Source organism: Rhinoderma darwinii, chromosome 2, assembly GCF_050947455.1.
Source record: "Rhinoderma darwinii isolate aRhiDar2 chromosome 2, aRhiDar2.hap1, whole genome shotgun sequence".
NCBI lineage: Eukaryota > Metazoa > Chordata > Amphibia > Anura > Rhinodermatidae > Rhinoderma > Rhinoderma darwinii.
Genome location: NC_134688.1, coordinates 433,138,617 through 433,159,102, shown reverse-complemented (window position 1 = coordinate 433,159,102; position 20,486 = coordinate 433,138,617). Strand labels below are relative to the sequence as shown.

Below are 20,486 nucleotides of genomic sequence, written 5' to 3'. Positions count from 1 at the left end.
CTGAAGCGGAATCCCCGGCAAGAGCATTGCTGACGCCCTGGTCGGGGATTTCGCTTCTAGAGGAGCGTGATTCATATATGAACAGTGACGTCAGGGGCTCCTCTAGGAGCGGAATCCCTGGCCAGAGCGCCAGCAACGCTTTCGCCGGGGATTCCGCTTCAGGGCCCACATCATGCCACAGTGCCCACTGTAGATAGTGCTACAGTGCCCACATAGTGCCACAGTGCCCACATATTAAGTGCCAGTGCCCCCATATGGCCGGGAATTCCGCTTCAGGAATAGCCCCTGACGTCACAGTCCATATATGAACAGTGGCGTCAGGGGCTCCTCTAGGAGCGGAATCCCTGGCCAGAGCGCCAGCAACGCTTTCGCCGGGGATTCCGCTTCAGGAAGAGCCCCTGACGTCACTGTCCATATATAGATAGTGATGCCAGGAGCTTCTCCATGAGGGGAATCCCTTGCCAGAGTGTCGGCAACGCTCTTGCCGGGGATTCCTCTCCAGTATTAGCCCCTGACATCACTGTTCATATATGGACTGTGACGTCAGGGGCTATTCCTGAAGCGGAATTCCCGGCCTTATGGGGGCACTGGCACTTAATATGTGGGCACTGTGGCACTATGTGGGCACTGTAGCACTATCTACAGTGGGCACTGTGGCATGATGTGGGCACTGTGGTGGTATGTGGGCACTGGCACCATCTATGTTGGCACTATATACAGTGAGCACTGTGGCACTATCTACCGAGGCATTATGGGGCATTATACTGTATGGGGGCATCTGTGTGGGCATTATACTATATGGAGACAGCTATGGGGGGCATTATACTGTATGGCGGTATTATGCTGTATGGGGAGAGCTATGGGGCATTATACTGTATGGGGGCATCTGTGTGGGCATTATACTGTATGGAGGCAGCTATGGGGGCATTATATGGTATGGTGGCATTATGCTGTATGGGGATAGCTATGTGGAATTATATTGTATGGGGGCAACTGTATGGGCATTATACTGTATGGGTGTATCTATGGAGGCATTATACTGTGTGGGGGCAACTATTTGGCGTTATACTGTGTGGGAGGCACTATGGGGTATTATACTGTGTGGGGGCAGCTATAGTGGCATTATACTGTATGGGGCATCTGTGTGGGCATTATACTGTGTGGGGGCAGCTATTTGGCATTATACTGTGTGGGGGTTCTATGGGGGCATTATACTGTGTGGGAGGCGCTATAGAGTATTATACTGTGTGGGGGCAGCTATAGTGGCATTATACTGTGGGGGCAGCTATAGTGGCATTATACTGTGGGGGGCAGCTATAGTGGCATTATACTGTGGGGAGGCACTATGGGAGCATGATACTGTATGGGCTGAACCGGGTGTGTATGGGCGGGGTTAGAAGTGTGGCTTAAAAGGAAAAAATATTGGAGTGCCATCAGTTGTCCCTCTTTGCGATACTTGAATGTTTCAGTTGGCTATAGACATGAGGTTTCTTCTAATGTCTACTGTATGGAGAGAAAAAAAGAATCAAACAAGTTGGATTTCAACCCATACCCCCAAAGAATTAGGATTATAAGAATGGGTCGGCGTAAATCCCAAATTAGTCATGATGCCTCACTGGTATTCTCCCACGACATCAAATAGTTTGTTTTTATAAATAGTGTATAAAGGGGTATTCTCAACTTTATGGCATATCCATATCCTCACCTATTAATCATCTATCCCAAATATTTGGACTATCTATCTATCTATCTATCTATCTATCTATCTATCTATCTATCTATCTATCTATCTATCTATCTATCTATCTATCTGCCTGTCTGACTGTCTGTCTGTCTGTCTGTCTGTCTGTCTGTCTGTCTGTCTGTCTGTCTGTCTGTCTGTCTGTCTGTCTGTCTGTCTCTATGTCTCTATGTCTCATATCTATTTTATGTGAATGAGTCAAATAAACACTTTTAATGCACAGGTCTCACAACTTCTTCCTATACTCCATACAGCACGCACATCACATTTTCCAGTGAATCCTCTCAGCGTCATTCATACAGTAAGGCTGCAGTACCTAATACCTGCCACCAGGGGGGGAGTGCACCGTACACGTGGAATGTACAACCTCTATGATGGACATCAGGGAAAACCTACCAGTGAGGCCGGGCGTCTCCCCACCCACAATGTCCTCACCAATCCGTATTGCCAATCATGTTGATTTACTGTACTATAGAGGCAATGAATTCAGCTGTATAACGCGCTGTGCCCAAGGAAACTTAGAGGGAACTGCGCTCACAACGGACGAGAAGTTGGTGAGTTATAACTTTATCAGCAATCTCAGGATGTATCCAAAGGTGTATCTAAGCTCTTACATATGATGTATGGAGCCCCATCTGTGCATTATCCTCCTGTTACTTTCCATGTCTGGTGTAGATCTATAGTGGGACTCAATAATAGATGTTCTTGTATAGCTGAGGATAGAGGTACACATATATAAACATATATGTGTATATATATATATATTTTTTATTTTTTTATTTTTTTTCCTTACTGTGCTATGAGCCTCCCCAGCACAGTCAGTGGCAGGCTATGAGCTCAGTCACGTACATTATGCCGGTAGTCTCCTCCCTGGGCTGTGGACACTTCTTGCTGTGTAAACTTTCTAACTTTCTACAACTTCTGTAACTTTTAGTCTCCATTTACTGGGGCCAGGGGCTGAGGGTGACAGAACAGAAAAGTTATATAAATATATATAAACTGTCTTATTAGTTCAGTATAAAATAAATCTGTTTCCAATGACCCTTTGTTGCGGAATTCTAATCAATTTATACTCGGAATGGTTGCATTTTTGTTGCAGATTTTCCAGATTCAGTTCAATGGGGAAGTGAAAATCCGCAATAAATTGAAAGTTTGTTTTTGATTTTTCCTGCAGAAAAGCTTTGAATCCACAACAAATATTGCAAGAATAAAAATAAGATATATTTTCAGGTTAAAATAAAAAAAAGTCCATAATTATCTCCTTGGCGTTGCCATAGTGACAGTTCCATGTTTCCCGTGCGGTTCTACGTGCTGCTGGTCTCCTGTGATGACCTTTCATCCCATGTGACCGCTGCAGCCAATCACAGGCTACAGCGGTCAAATTGGAAAAGCACCATTTTCCGCAGCGTATCCGCCATGTGTGAACTTAACCTTAGACCGTATTTACACGAATGGGTGTCAAATCAGCCATTAAAAACTGCCGTTTTTCACGGCTGATTTGCATCTGTGCGGAACCTGTTTTCACGGATCCCTGATAGAGTCTATTAAGGGATCCGGGAAAAAGTAGTTTTTCACGGTCAATTGAAAAAAATAGCAGTGTGAATAGCCCCATAGACGTGCATTGATGTTAATGCAGCAGGCATGGCGGCCGTTAAAAACATGGCTGTCACACGGACGATTATCCCTGTCGTGTGCCCTTAGCTGCCCATGACTGGTATTGAACAAGGGACCCAAGTCACCCTATTCTGAGAATGAGATGTCATCTGCTTAATCAAAACATTTTTGTCACCTCCCGTTTCATAAAACCTTGTTTAAATTCATCGGAGCATATGTATTTAGGTTACTGTGAGCCATTCCTTTATTATAGGCCTCCGATCCCTTTTTTCCTTTCTAAGGCTGGATTCACACGAGCGTGTGCTTTTTGCGCACGCAAAAAATGCGGCGTTTTGCCTGCACGAAAGGCACTTAACAGCTCCGTGTGTCAGCCCCGTATGATGCGCGGCTGCGTGCTTTTCGCGTAGCCGCCATCATTATGACACTCCATTTGAATGTTTGTAAACAGAAAAGCACGTGGTGCTTTTCTGTTTTCATTCATACTTTTTACTGCTGTTATGCAAATCACGCTGTTCGCACGGTAGTGCTTCTGTGTGAAATGCGTGGTTTTTACGCACCCATTGACTTCAATGGGTGCGTGATGCGCGAAAAACGCAGAAAGAACGGACATGTCGTGACTTTTACGCAGCGGACTCACGCTGCGTAAAAATCACGCAACTGTCTGCACAGCCCCATAGACTAATATAGGTCCGTGCGACGCGCGTGAAAATCACGCGCGTTGCACGAACGTATATCACGTTCGTCTGAATAAGCCCTTATACATAAACCTCCTACTGATCAATACAGTAAACATTTCTATGAATTAATCTTGGGTTGTCTCAGGATTGACATAGGTAGTATGTTATGATATTCCGCCTAATTCTGTTTGGTGGCGGTCCGATCGCTGTGACCCCTGATGATCGCTAGATTGAGGTGGCAGCAACACACGGTAAGCGCTGTGCCACTTCTCCTGTCGCCTACACTTTGTTCTTTCCAGGTGGCCGCATAGATGGTCAGTGAAATTTGAGAGGAGGTGACAGAAGATGAAGTGGCGCAGTGCTTTCCTAGAGCCGCTGCCACTTCATTCTAGTGATTAATCAGACCCTACCGATTAGCGATATGCTACCCATGTCTATCCGCAAAACCCCCAGAAGAAGCAACGGAGAAACGCGCGTTTTGGTGATACTATGTGGCAATGATTGGAGCACTGACTATCCGCTATCTAGAGCAGGGGTATTGAAATATTTTTAGCAAAGGTCCACTGACCGGGGTCTGTCGTCAGGTGAAGGTCCGAGCTGAACACCAGTAGTAAAGATGTTGTCTTGCTAACTTTTTGCAAACTCTGTCAAACTATTTACACGAGCGTATATCTCGTCCGCGTGATGGCCGTTTTTTTAACGACCGTCACACGGCTGCATGTATTTCAGTGGGGCTGTTCACACGGCCGCTGTTTTAACGAAACGTCTGAATGGCCTGTGAAAATATAGGACATGTTCTATTTTCCTCCGTTTTCATGGATCCCTCAATAGACTCAAGTCTATGAAGTATCCGTGAAAACTGGTCCTGCAACGGTTGCGACTCGGACATGAAAAACTGCCGTTTTTCACATCCGTGTTTGCACTCGTTCGTGTAAATCTGGCTTTAGTGGGAACGCTGGCACCTCTTCCTTTCATCAGCCCTTTGAAATTAGGTGCAAAATGGGTGACTGCCATTGAAACAGACTGATGCAAATGCGGATCTTTGATCACGGTGCGGTATCTGTTCTTCACCAGATTCATAGTGGACGGTGCAGATTCTCAAGTAAATGTAGAGCCAAACATAGTAAGAACATGGATTGCTATTTTACTAATGTGAGTCTGATAAAGATACTAAATTATTAACCCCATGTGCCTTATTAACATGTAATGTGATTATTTTTTTAGTATTACGTTTGAAATATCCACATAGTGGACCACTGACAGAGAGGCACAGATACTATGGGAACACGTCACTGTGGTAGGCGGTTCGTGCCTGCAGTGATGCGATGCCACCGTTATCTGCCTCTGCCCTCCTGACCCCCTCCCAATCTTCCTCACTCACTCCCCAAAATATTTGTTTCATTGGTAGCAGTGGGTTTTCCAAGTTGAAAGTTTTGGAATTTTGCCATTTTCATCACTGGGTCAGAAGCAGCGCTGTGCTAATAAAAATCCGAAGTTGTCTCTGCGCTTTGTTAGCCTTGTGGCCACTTAATTCAGGGAGGTGTGGGGGGGGGGGGGGTCCCTGCATCCAGATCCATAGCAATATGCCATAAGCTCTATTGTGGGAAAACCTGGTTAACCCTTTCAGCGGCCTTACACGGCAAACAAAGAACGTCTGTAAAATACGGAGCTATTTTCAAGGGAAAACAGCCCCGTTTTTTATTCGTCAACCTTTTTTTGATGCGTTTTTTCGGCCGTTTTTGGAGCTGTTTTTCTATTGAGGCAATGGAAAATGGCTCAAGAAGTGACTGCACTTCTTTTTTATGGGGCGTTTTTTTTACACGCTGTTTTTACAAACGGCCGCGTAAAAAACGCCCTGTAGGAACGAAACGCTGCTTTTCATATTGAAATCAATGAGCAGATGTTTGGAGGCGTTCAGCCTCCATAACTTTAGCCGTTTTTCAGGGCATTAACGGCTGAAAATAAGCTGTGTGAACATACCCTTATACATCCTCGTCCTGGATCTGTAACTGGTATGAAAGTGGAGATCACTGCAAGTAACACAAGAAAATGGTACTGAAGTGGCCTGCCTCATTGCAGCCATATTCTGACATGTAATAAACAAGAGGAAAGCCAAGGAACAGTATTGAATTGCAAGCGCGGCCCTGGGAATGAAACCCTTTACAAATAACTAAGGCTAAATTGGCAACATTCGATTATGCATAAACAGGAATTTAAAGTCATTGTGGATGTTGTGACACATTGAAACTTTTTCACAATGCAGCCTGTTATATGTTTCCAGTATTCGCACACCTAGATGTCCCCTTTGAGCTCTTTGAAGCAATAGCCAAAATCAGAAGATTGGCTTGTGAATGCAGTAATGCAAAAACCTCAGCGGTGCCATCAGTAGGGCAGCATAAAAGAGACTTTATAACCGAGGCTCGAGCAGAATATATCCGTGCACGTTACTATAGGCGTCAAGTATAAAACGTGTTTGAAAAAGACCCAAAATAACGGTGTTAAAAATATATTCCCCCAGAGATACATTATGGTTTGGAGACCACATAATATACAACAATATAATATATTTGAGGACATTCATTTAGTGCCTAATCAGGCCCTAGCCACTGAAAAAAATTGCGTAGAATAATAAAAAGACAAAAATGGTGTAATAAATTGAAAAGGGTTACCCGGTATGGGCACTTCCTTTTTGTTATAAGAGCCCCATGACAATACGCTGAACAGAGGGCGCCCTGCTACTGGGAGCCCCAGCTATCATCTGTTATCTTTGGATGAACCCAGCAACAGAGGAAAAGCGGCATTACATTGTATCCATTGAAATCAACGGGCTGTCCGAGTATTGCGCAGATGTGAGAGAGATAGGGGGACGCTCTTTGTAGCCGCTCTTCTTTAGCCGCTCTTCTTTACTCTACAGCTAATAGATGATAATTATTAAATGTCCATCATTCGTAGGAAATATGAAAACGTAATTTGACAGACTGGATGGATTGTCAGCGAGAGTCACCTCCAGCCCTTGCACGCCCATACAACTGACCCATTTCAGTTCTCAGACGAAGCTCTACAGGAAAATTTTTCTATAATTTACACCATTAATATAAGGACTAGACAAATCCAGAGTCAGATAGCCAAAATACCTAAACATTTACTTTTGGCGCCAGCATTTTTGGATTTTGATAAATGTTGGGTAACTGACTCCTTATATCGACAGTATTTTGTTCAACCCCAATTTTTATACCTCCAAACTTTTTTCTGGAGCTCCAGTTTTCACCAAATATTATAAACTTATTTTCATAGCAGTATCTTAGAATACTGTAATTTAGTCGGGATATCCTGCTACTTGAATCCCCAGCGATCAGCTCTAATCTGTGGGGGAATCTGTCAGCAAATGTTCAATTTCCCTGCAGCGCCACCACAGGGAAAATAAAGCATTACACCATCCCCATTGAAATCAATGGTCTATCTGTGTAATCAGTGGTCTATCAAAATAAGAGGCACTTTTTGTAACCATACTCCATTCTAGCTAATAGAGGAGATCCTGGAGGGGGCTCCCCCTTTTACTAAGTACGAGATCCCTAATAAGGTTTTTGAAAATGAGTAGTTTAAAGCAGACCGCCCCTTTAATTATTAATTTTCCATATTTAGCACTGAGCCCAATTCCCGGAGGTCGGGACGCAGTGAAAGCACAGTTTCCGTCTTCGTTTTCTGCTCATTCTGCTTTGGTAATTGCTGATGAATATTCCTCCTGATTTGTCAGATTCTGTTTGATCATTGTGATTCAAGGCAATTTGTAAGGATTAGAGGAAGAAAACACAATATAGACTTCCTGTATCCTATTTATATATTATAATCTATGTTCAAAGTCCCATGTTTATGAGGAGTAAACGTAAAGCATTGGAAGTACTTGATAGAGCAATTCATGTCCAAGACTAGGTTTTTCCCGACATATAGGTGCTCACAGTGATGTACAAATAATTAGGGGTGCTAATACACGTGCAGCCGGTTTTGATCAGGTTTTTTCAAAGACTTTTTTTTAAGCCAAATCAAACAAAGAGTGGATTCAAATAAGTAGTGTCTGTCCTTTAGAGTATGCTCCGACACACAATTTCTGCAACTGAAAATCTGCAGCGGAATCTAAAAAAACCCTATCTGCAGATTTAACATTGATTATAGCACAGTATATTTGCATCTGCGTTTCCGCGTGTAAACGCTGTACAAACCGCAACAACACATCTGTAGCGGAATTTATGCTCGCCCATGGGCCAAACACCCAGCATCTCCGCACAGAACCCTCAGCATTAATTGAAATGCTGCGAAATTGAAAGTTGCACCGCAGGACACCTTTTTTGCGGGTTTTTTTCAACGGCCGTCACACGGACATATTACACGTTCGTGTGAATTAGTCCTTAGGGTATGTTCACACGCTACACTAAAAACGGCTGTAAAAACTGTAAAATGCGTTTTTTGAGACTTTTTTTGCGGTCGTTTTTGGAGCTGTTTTTCTATTGACCCAATGAAAAACGGCTCCAAAAACTGCTCAAGAAGTGACATGCACTTCTTTTTACATGGCGTTTTTTTACGCTGCGTTTTTTCAAACGGCCGCGTAAAAAACGCCCTGTCGGAACGAAACTCAGTTTTTCCCACTGAAATCAATGGGCAGATGTTTGGAGGCGTTCAGCTTCCGTATTTTCAGCTGTTTTTCGTGGCATTTACGGCCCGCAAAATGGCTGAAAATAAGCCGTGTGAACATACCCTTAGGCCTTATTCACACATACGTGTCCGTTTTGCGCGTGCAAAAAACGCTGCGTGTGGCATCAGCATATGGTGCGTGGCTGGGTGATTTTCGCGCAGCCGGCATCATTATAACACTCTGGTTTCATGTTTACAAACAGAAAGTATTTTCATTAATTTATTTTACTACTGTAGCGCGAATCACGCGCGGCATCCGGAAGTGACTTCAATGTGTGCGTGCTGTGCGAAACATGGGCAAGATGGGCAAGTATAGGACATGTCGTGAGTTTCATGCAGCGCACATATGCTGCGTGAAATTCACTGGCAGTCTGAACGGCCCCATTCACTAACATAGGTCCGTATAACACGTTCGTGTGAATAAGGCCTTAGGGTAAAGTCACACGGGACAGATATGTTTTCATAGTGTATCCAACCCAGAAACCCCATGGAAAGCCGCCCTAATATTTACATAAAAATTTCTGCTCCGAAAATAAAAATACTTTACTCTCCTCTTCCGGCCCTCGCATGGCAATGCGTCACTGCTCCCCTGGTGGCTGGTTTGTGTACAGACGGCTGACTGTGATGGTGTTTCATAACATGTGACCGCGGTCAGATATGATGAAATGTCATCACAGGAGGCCACCTGTACACAAACCAGCCGGATGAGCAGTGACCAATTGCCATGGGAAAAAAAAAAATGTGAAAATTATTTTTTTCTTTTATTTATTTATTTTTTTTACTTATGGAATTTTCTGCAAATATTCAGTGTAAGGGCACATTCACACGTGGCGGAATTGCTGTTGAATTCCGCTGCGGACAGTCCACAGTGGAATTCTGCAGCAGCCGTTTTTTTCATGTTTTTTTCATGTCTTTCTATGAGCCCGTACATCGGCTTTCCAGAAAAAGCTGAACAGAAACTCAGCGCTCACGCGAGCACTACTGCCGCTTTGGATCATCTGGAGGTTGGTGGTGGAGGCCCCCAGATGAAAAATACAAAAATGACTAAATAGGGCCCTACATATCATATTAGAAACCCATAAGAAATTGCAAATTGGAGTTCATCTCCTGGTTTTGTTTTATACACATTAACCCCCATCCTAGGAAAAACACCATCTCGGGTTTAAGGGAAAGTTAGTTCAGACGTTGCAGAAAATAACTGCGGAAATAAGGCTGCGGTACAGAATTTTCCCTCCGCAGCATGCACTTTCCATTGCGGAGAAGAAGCAGAATTTCACTGCGTATTTCAGCCTTTGCAATGCAAAAACTGAAATCTGTGGCAAGTCCGCTGTGATATCTGCAACGTCTGAATTACCTGTCAAATATGCAAATGTTGGTGCAGATTCGTTGCATAATTGCCCCAAATCTGCACCAACATTTGCAGCGGAAAAATTCTGCCACGTCTGAACGTGCCCTAATTGGTGTAAATTCCACCACAGTTTGCATGTGTTGTGGAATGTGTTGTGGAATTTGACTTCCACATTCATCTCAATAGTGAAATTCTGCAACAAATGCGCTGTGATTGTGTAAACTAAATTGACATGTTTTAGATTTATAATCCACACCACAGGTCAATTTATGCGCGTATTCTGTGCAGAATTTTTGTCTGCAGCGTGTGGATGAGATTTGTTCAAATCTCATCCACTTTGCTGCTATTGTGATACTCCATGGATTTTCTGCCTACAAATCCGGACGGATATTCCGCAGAATATTTGCTACATGTCACCTTACCGTTATAGTTCATTTAGCTTCCCTAAATGTGAATTTCCGCACTCTACTCTCAGGAAATCTCTCCGTAGTTAGCTGTGTGGAAAGATGTGGAAATCTGAATAGACACACTATCTAATACCTGCAATGTGAGAAGTCCATTCCTCCCGCTGCCATGTTAGAAGCGCCCCTATCAATAAAATTAGCTTTTTAATTTGTTCCTACAATGCCAGGTTTGGATTGTGTTAAAACATATTTATCTTTTATATGTTTCACTTTTTTATTGGACAAATGAGATGACTATAAAAATGCTTCTTTGTGAAGTATTTTCTTTATTTGTTAAGTTGAGCAATGAACTTGTTACGTAAGTACAGGGCCCGATCATGTCAGGTGGATCTACTGGGGAAAACATTATGTTGATCCACATATGGAAGGAAGAAAAGGGATGGAAGTCTAACGAAAACTTGATTATGAATCTGTACGCCTACAAAATATAGAAAAATTACAACCAGTAGCCCAATTGTCTTTACAAAACCTTAAATATAATAAAGTATTTACAAATAATACTACCATACAGTGCCCAAATAATACTACCATACAGTGCCCAAATAATACTACCATACAGTGCCCAAATAATACTACCATACAGTGCCCAAATAATACTACCATACAGTGCCCAAATAATACTACCATACAGTGCCCAAATAATACTACCATACAGTGCCCAAATAATACTACCATACAGTGCCCAAATAATACTACCATACCGTGCCCAAATAATACTACCATACAGTGCCCAAATAATACTACCATACAGTGCCCAAATAATACTACCATACAGTGCCCAAATAATACTACCATACAGTGCCCAAATAATACTACCATACAGTGCCCAAATAATACTACCATACAGTGCCCAAATAATACTACCATACAGTGCCCAAATAATACTACCATACAGTGCCCAAATAATACTACCATACCGTGCCCAAATAATACTACCATACAGTGCCCAAATAATACTACCATACAGTGCCAAAATAATACTACCAAACAGTGCCAAAATAATACTACCAAACAGTGCCCAAATAATACTACCATACCGTGCCCAAATAATACTACCATACAGTGCCCAAATAATACTACCATACAGTGCCAAAATAATACTACCAAACAGTGCCCAAATAATACTACCAAACAGTGCCCAAATAATACTACCATACAGTGCCCAAATAATACTACCATACAGTGCCCAAATAATACTACCATACAGTGCCCAAATAATACTACCATACAGTGCCCAAATACTACCATACAGTGCCCAAATAATACTACCATACAGTGCCCAAATAATACTACCAAACAGTGCCCAAATAATACTACCATACAGTGCCAAAAGAATACTACCATACAGTGCCCAAATAATACTACCATACAGTGCCCAAATAATCGATTTATAGTATTCCTAAATGAAAATGCAATACAGTGCCCAAATTCTACAGCCATGTAACTGTTATAAAACAGTACATTAACTCTGCTTAGGTCCAAGCCAAGCATCAGAGATTGGTAGTTAAAGGGTAACTAAACGTTCAACCTACTTCTGACATGTCATAGTGACATGTCAGAAGTTTTGATTGGTGGGGGTCGGAGCACTGAGACCCCCACTAATCGCTAAAACTATGCGGCAGAAGCGCTTGTGTGAGTGATCAGCCTCTTAATTTCTGTTCGGCTTTTTCCGGAAATCAATGCAGCGGTGTAAGGACTAAATAGAAAGTCTATGAGCCCGTACACCGCTACATTGGCTTTCCGGAAAAAGCTGAACAGAAACTCAGCGCTCACGTGAGCACTACTGCCGCTTTGGATCATCTGGAGGTTGGTGGTGGAGGCCCCCAGATGAAAAATACAAAAATGACTAAATAGGGCCCTACATATCATATTAGAAACCCATAAGAAATTGCAAATTGGAGTTCATCTCCTGGTTTTGTTTTATACACATTAACCCCCATCCTAGGAAAAACACCATCTCGCTTTCCTTTCTCCAACATAGGCCCGGGAACATCTCATAGTGTCCATGGGGAAGGAGGAATGTGACCAACCTGAGCCGTGGCCCCCACCTCCATCAAGCCCATAGCAGCTGCTATGTAGCTTCGGACTAATTGGTATTTTGTATAGCTTTATCCATACACTGTTGACATAAAGATATACAAAATAGTTAGGCTGGGTTAACGAGCATGTTACGTCCGTAAAGGACGGAACGTATTTCGGCCGCAAGTCCTGGACCGAACACAGTGCAGGGAGCCGGGCTCCTAGCATCATAGTTATGTACGACGCTAGGAGTCCCTGCCTCTCCGTGGAACTACTGTCCCGTACTGAAAACATGATTACAGTACGGGACATTTGTCCCGCAGCGAGGCAGGGTCTCCTAGCATCGTACATAACTATCACAACTGTCCCGTACTGTAATCATGTTTTCAGTACTGGACAGTAGTTCCACGGACAGGCAGGGACTCCCAGCGTCGTACATAACTATGATGCTAGGAGCCCGGCTCCCTGCAGTGTGTTTGGTCCGGGACTTGCAGCCGAAATACGTTCCGTCCTTTACGGACCGAACATGCTTGTGTGAATCCAGCCTTATTAGTCCTTCCCAATTGCATAGATTATATCTGAGATTATATCTAGAGTGTTTTTGGAGTGGTAAGAAATGTCTTCTTATCAAACAGTCCCGCTGTGGAGTCAGTGTTTCATGTAACTAAATGTATTTTTATATTTGCAGGGATTTAAACACCAGAAAAAAACATGGCCAATTTTAAAGGGCATGCATTACCAGGAAGCTTTTTCCTCATATTTGGTCTTTGGTGGTCGGTGAAGTACCCGCTGAAGTACGCCTGTAGGAAAAATAAGAAGGTTTGTTTCTTTGGGTCAAAAGTTGGATTCCAGCGCGTGGAAGTCATAGAAGGAGCAGTGAAGGCAATCTTTGCTTTAATAGGTGTGTGGTTCTTCTATATTTTTTCTTCTGGGCTTGTCGATTAGGACATTTTATTAATGTCAGGTTGACCAGACCTGAGGCCATACATTGTACTTTCACAATGGAATAATTGTATTGTCAAGTGCTAAGAATAGATTCTTGTCCATTTTCTGTTACCTGTGCAGCTTTTTTACGGGCCAATCTACAGTATCACAGCCGGACTAAACAATGCTCGATTGTAGCAAGAGGAACTACTTATATACGGAAAGGTTGTGGGAAAGAGCTGGCTAAAAATAGGGTTAAAGGGGGATACAAATAATGAAGAATTGAATAAAGAAACATTTTGCCTTTCTAATAAATTTGCATTTACATTTTCCTGTCAGTGAATGGAAATATTTATTGTTTACATTCAGTGGTTGAAAACTGAATCTGACCTAGTCCTGATCCCAAGATCATACAGCACTACCACAAATAGCTCTACTGGCCTGAACTCCATGGTTGTTTGATTTTACATACACTGATACATTGTAATAGACTTCAGATGTGTTAACAGGACAAGGTCACGAGTATTTTAATGCTCTCTACATGAACACCAAGTGATCAGTGTGTAGCAGCAGGAGATACATAAATAACAGAGTAGAGGCCTGTTCACATCAGAGTTGCCCTTACGTTGAGGGGTTCCGTCTGAGGTTTCGGTCAGGTTAACCCCTCAACGGGAAGGCAAACGGAAACCTTAGCTTCCATTTCCCTCACCATTGATCTCAATGGTGAAGGAAACGTTAATGATTTCCATTGGTCACCGTTGTGACAGGGTCCCGTTGTTTTGACGGAATCAATAGTGTAGTCGACTGCGCTATTGGTTCTGTCAAAACAACGGAAACCATTAACAACGTTTCCCTCACCATTGAGATCAATGCTGAGGGAAACGGAAGCTAAGGTTTCCATTTGCCTTTGCGTTCAGGGGTTAACCCGACGGAAACCTCTGACAGAACCCCTCAACGGAAGGTCAACGCTGATGTGAACAGACCCATAATACAAGTGTCTAAGAACGTTGCAAGTAGCAACAGAGATACAAGTAAAGGACACAGTATACATTTAGTAACTACTTGTATACAGATAATAGGATCCAATAGTCAGAAAAGAAAAACCAATAGAAAACTTAAAGGGTAGCTAAACTTTAAAAAACTTTTGACATGTCATAGTTTTCATCGGTGGGGGTCCGTGCATAGTGACCCCCACCGAGCTCTAAAACGAAGTGGCAGAAGCACTTGGGTGAGCGCTGTGCTGCTTTTGTTTCTGACCGGCTTTAATTTAAAAAGCACAATAAAGATCGTTCTAAATATATGCGCTGTTACTGGGTTATTGGTGGGCTGAAATTGTAGCCTTTTTCGGAATAAATTATAAACGTTTAAACCCATCCAGTGAATACATAGTTTCGGGAGTCCGTTTAATCACAATGATTAACCTGTTAAATTCCCTATTGCTTCAGCGCCAATGCTCTCGTGGTCCCCCGCTGGTCACAGCAGCAATAGTATGCCTGTAGGCAGGTGACCACTGGAGTCATTCATAGGGGGCAGTGCTCACATGCCAGAACTGTGTTTCTGCAATAGAAATATGGACTGTCAGGGGACCACGGGTGAATCTGCGCTGCAACAATTTGTAAGCTCATATGTCAGGAACCTTTTTCTTTAACTAGTACTCTAATCTTCTTTGTAGTTGTACCTGTATTGTATTGTATTATTGTTATACATTGTATGTGCCACGGAGTATGCTAGGTGTGTACTTTCATGTAGATGCATACACCCAAAGTGTCTGTTAACCTTTCAACACCATTTTAAAGTTTTAATATTGAATTAATTTACATAAAGTTCAGTAACTTTGTTAATCCATCACATTACTTATCTTGTACTCATCCTGAGTTACAGCCTGTAGAACAGTGCAGAGCTGCATTCCCAATTCTGCAGGCTTTAGAGCTAAAATCTCCCATCATTCCTTGCACTGCATTATAGAAACTAAGCTGTCAAGGATGTGGCTGTCAACAAACTTGCTAACAGTTTGTTGACTGTTTCCAATGACAACCAATCAAACAGTGAATGTAACTATAATACGGGTTGTAACTCAGGATCAATAAAAAATTAGAAATGCAATGTGTTTACAAAGTTTCTCGACTTTTTTACGTAGAATTTCTCACGAGAAAAACTGTTCCAGTTTCTTTGTTGCTTTTTCTATAGGTTTATAGTGTTTTCTTGTTGATTTATTGCAATTATCAACTGATTATAGAATGTACTTTGAGAAATGTTATCACTTCCTTTACAATCTTATTTTAGTTTCACGGATTTAATAGTCATCATATGTCGTTGCTGTCGGATGATTGAATTCTCTTTTGCATTGACAGGATATTATGTAGAGCAAAACGTAATCATACAAGAGGGAAAAGATGGGGGTTGGGGGCCATCTAACAATCCATCAGTAATTGTTAGCCATTAAATTCATCATCTCAGGCATTTACATGCACTCTAACAGACAGAAGAAGGTTGCTCTAAAGTGACAGTGGGCCCCCTTATCTACTGGGCCCCTGTGCAGCCGCACAGGTTGCACCAATGGTATGTCCGCCCCTGACTAATTTATATCATCTGTCTAAACCCTAATCCTTGTCTCTTTCAGGAATCTTAGCGGAACAGTTTGTGCCCGATGGGCCTCATCTCAGATTGTACAACCAGGAGGAGAAGCAGTGGAGCCATCTAATGAACTGGCAGCATTCTACCATGTACTTCTTCTATGGCATCTCAGGGGTGGTGGATATCATCACTCACACCACCAAAGCTGTTCCTGTAGCTATGGACAGATTGATGCTTGCCATTGCCGTCTTTGTAGAAGGTATTTCCTACTTTTATATTGGTCTAATATTTCGTTTATATTTACTCTTTTGCTTTAGATTATATTACTTTCTAAAGTATTAAAGGGGTATGCCCATCAGGGATATTTATGACATATCCACAGGATATGCCACAAATGTCCGATAGATGCGGGTCCCACCTCGAGGACCCGCACCTATCTCTAGAATGGGTTCCACTAAACCCCGTTCTGCCTCCCGGCCACTTCCTGATTACATGGTCGTAAATTACGAAAACAGCGTATCTCGCTGAGATACCATAGAGGTGAATGGCGGTTACAGAAACAGCGTAGCTCACATACTACGCTGCTTTCGTAACTGCTATTCACGTCTATGAGAATTACGGAAACACCGTAGCTCGGCGAGCTACGCTGTTTCCCTGATTACATGGTCGGAAATTACTTAGTGGCCAGGGAGGCAGCGGGCTCCGAGAAAGGTGGGACCCACATCTATCTGACATTTATAGTATATCCTGTGGATATGCCACAAAAGTCCCTGATGGGCAAAACCCTTTAATGCTAGTAAAATGTTCTTTGTTCTCATTTCAGGATTCCTATTTTATTACCATGTCCATGGCAGACAGGAGCTAGATGTACACATTCACCTGCTCCTGTTGTTTGCCGTTTTTGGGGGAGCACTTTGCATTTTTCTGGAGGTCTTCTTCCGTGGTAACATTATACTTGAACTGTTCAGGTCAAGCCTGTGTATCTTACAAGGCAGCTGGTTCTGGCAGGTAGGTGAAGACCTGGAATATATTTCAGTATGCTCCATTTATTAGCATATATTGCAAATCCTAATGGTAAAGTGCTAGAAGCCTCCATATAAAAAGTCCTGACAAACCCCCATGACTTTTCTCTGCCCTCAGTTCAGTAGGAGTTCTGCCTTGAAATAATTAATATTATGACAGATTGGTTGCTAGGCACATGTCAAAATCCAGATCTAATGGCCGAGATTGAAGATAACTCTGCTCTGAATCAGGCTATTTAACCCATCAGATGCCACTGTCAATAGCGGCAGCCGGAAACTAAGGTGTTTGACAGAAAGAGGGGCTCCCTCTGTCAGCCCATCAGCACCCCCGCGGCCTGATCGCGGGGTGTTTATGGGTTACAAAGGCTCCAGGCCTACCATTCGAGAAAGCCCATTAGGCCATGGAGTTTAACACTGACAGGCAATAAACTGAGTATACCAAAGAATTCTGAAAGCGATCAAATGATCGCAGCATAAAAAAAAAAGTTTGAAAATTAATTGTCCAAAAAAATTATTTCATAAAACCCCTTTTTAACATTGAATATTATTCTATTTAGTATTTTCTTTTTTTCCAAAATTCTTTTTAAATAAAAGTTAGTTAAAAAGTTACACTTTCTCCAAAATGGTGTTGATAAAAAGTTCAACTTGTCCTGCAAAATACGTATTCCTATTCAAAGCTATGGCTCTTGGAACGCAGCTCATGGAATTTCTGCGTCCTGAAGACCCAAAATAGACCGCTCCCTTAAGGGGTTAATCAGTTTTTTTTATTTTTTTTATATTAATTTAGGTGGAGAACCTCTTTACTATGTCAGGTTATGCACCAGTCTTGACAAAAGGCAAAAGCAATCATTCACACTGGGCAAAGGTGTCAGACTTTCTGGGTTTCGAATTTGGGATGAACCCACTAAGATTTCTGACAACCGATATTCGGGACATTTCTGATAACGTGGCTCTTTTTTCTGGCTTGGAACTTGAAGATAGTTTAGAATTTCACAAGACTAGAGGTAGAAGATGGAGCAGTATTAATATAAAAATATTAAACACAAAATAATACTGCCTTCGGCTATGTTCACACAGGGCGGATAAGCTGCGTAAAAGCACACAACCTATCCGCCCTGTTCCCCGCAGGGCGTTCTGGACGAAAAACTGCACCAAATTGTGGTGCAGTTTTTCGGTCGGAATGTCGGCTGCGGAAATCTGCACGTCAAAAAATACTCTTACCCATAGTTATGGCGACGCATCCATCTGATGTCTAGCAGCCCGGCTCCTGGGATGACATTTCATCCCAAGTGACCGCTGCAGCCTGTGATTGGCTGCAGCAGTCACATGGAATGAAACGTCATCCCCGGAGGCCAGCCTGGACGCAGAAGCAGAGAGATCTGGGTAAGTATGAGATTTTGTTTTTTCTGAGTTGCAATTTTTGCAGTGGTATCGCAGCTTTTCCGTCGCAAAACCCGCAACATCTGGTATTTGTTGCGGGTTTTACCTCCCCATTGAATTCAATGGGGAAAGCCCGTAACTGAGCAGTTTTTTTCGCTTATCATTTATGCAGCATGTGATTTTCTCATCCACTTTGCTGTTACTGTATTATGCTGTGGAATTTTCATTGAAATCCATTGCGAAAAATCTGCAGTGTTTGCGCTACGTGTGGACATACCCTTATAGTGCCCAAATAGTACAGCCATACAGTTAGTAAATAATAATGTCATCCACTGTCCAAAATACTGTGCCTTAAAGTGCCCAAATAATGCTGAACACGACAGCTTCTTCTGTAACCTACATTATTATCCCAGCCTGGAACACGTTGTGCAGCTTCTTGGCAGATTTGAGCTGGATACAGTATTTCTTCCCTGCCCAGGTGGCTGTGGTCCAGGAGCCCCCTCTTCTGAATTTGGGGGACCTCTTCTGATTGCAGGAGAGCATGTAGCTACACCACTGGTCAGGAGGTTACATGGAAGCCGCTAGCACAGGATACTTGTATAAAAGTGTCTGTTCCTGCATATATGTAGGCTACACGAGAGCACACAGTGACTGTTCTTGTTCTAAACTTAGACCAGGAAGTCTGAAGATGCGCCAAATTTATCACAGTGGTGCACGCTGTAAAATAAATTTGGCACAGCTTGCTAGACATCCTAGACACTTTTCTTTTCCTTAGGCCTCATTTACACGAGCGTAATATACGCGCGTGCGACGCGCGTGCTTTTCACGCGTGTCGTACGCACCTATATTACTCTATGGGGCAGTTTAGACGATGCGTGAATTTTGCGCAGCGTGAGTGCGTTGCGTAAAACTCACGACATGTTCTATAATCGTGCGTTTTTCACGCATCACGCACCCATTGAAGTCAATGGGTGCGTGAAAACCACGCATGCCGCACGGAAGCACTTCCGTGCGAACTGCGTGATTCGCGCAAGAGCTGTCAAAAGGATGAATGTAAACAGAAAAGCACCACGTGCTTTTCTGTTTACAAACATCCAAACGGAGTGTCAAATTAGAGATGAGCGCACCGAACTTCACCGGGTTCGGCCGAACTCGTTTTGACCGAACCCGGCAAAAAATGTTCGGGTACGCGACGTCAGGAGACAGTCACTGCCCACGGTGCTGAAAGACTTAAACTGTTTCAGCACCATGGACAGTGACTTTCGATCACAATATACATATACGTGTAAAAAAAAACAGAAGTTCGGACTTACCGATAAGTCCCGGCTTCTTCCTCCAGTCCGACCTTCCGGGATGACAATTAAGTCCAAGTGACAGCTGCAGCCAATCACAGGCCAAGCACAGGCTGCAGCCAATCACAGGCTGCAGCGGTCTCATGGACTGCCGCGTCATCCTGGGAGGTGGGGCCGGATGACAAGAGAGGGACGCGTCACCAAGGCAACGGCCGGGAGACCGGACTGGAGGAAGCAGGCAGTTCATGGTAAGTGTGAACGTCTTTTTTTATTCACAGGTTGCTGTATATTGTGATCGGCATTCACTGTCGAGGGTGCTGAAAGAGTTACTGCCGATCAGTTAGCTCTTTCAGCACCTTGGACGGTGACGGGCGTCGACTAGCCTCATCTCTATGATGGCGGCTGCGCGAAAATCACGCAGCCGCGCATCATACACGGATGACACACGGAGCTGTCAATTGCCTTTTGCGCACGCAAAACGCAGCGTTTTTTGTGCGCGCAAAACGCACACGCTCGTGTAAATCAGGCCTTATACCAACTTTTGGTTGACTTAGTTTTCCTTTGGCGCATTTTTAGCGATACTCCTTCCCCGATAAGACACACCCCTTTCTATTACTATTGCGTCGGATGAACGTCGGAGCGGACTGTGCTGTGCTGACTGTTTCAAACAACTGACACCCACTTGCAATGGCCGGGATTAGAAATATCTACGATCCCGGTCGTTTAAACCCTCAGATGCCGCAGT

The 20,486-nt window shown here is 43.2% G+C and overlaps 1 protein-coding gene across 1 annotated transcript in view; it reads left to right on the top strand.

The window, feature by feature from the left end:
• Positions 1 to 2,211: 2,211 nt before the first annotated feature.
• The window catches only part of TMEM45A (transmembrane protein 45A), a 31,703-nt gene continuing 13,428 nt past the window's right edge, over positions 2,212 to 20,486 (top strand). The window contains exons 1-4 of the mRNA XM_075850892.1: positions 2,212 to 2,295; positions 13,238 to 13,450; positions 16,094 to 16,306; positions 16,871 to 17,055. Of these exons, the coding sequence (XP_075707007.1) occupies positions 13,261 to 13,450; positions 16,094 to 16,306; positions 16,871 to 17,055 (588 nt within the window). The 5' untranslated portion in view covers positions 2,212 to 2,295; positions 13,238 to 13,260. The remainder of the gene's footprint in view (positions 2,296 to 13,237; positions 13,451 to 16,093; positions 16,307 to 16,870; positions 17,056 to 20,486) is intronic.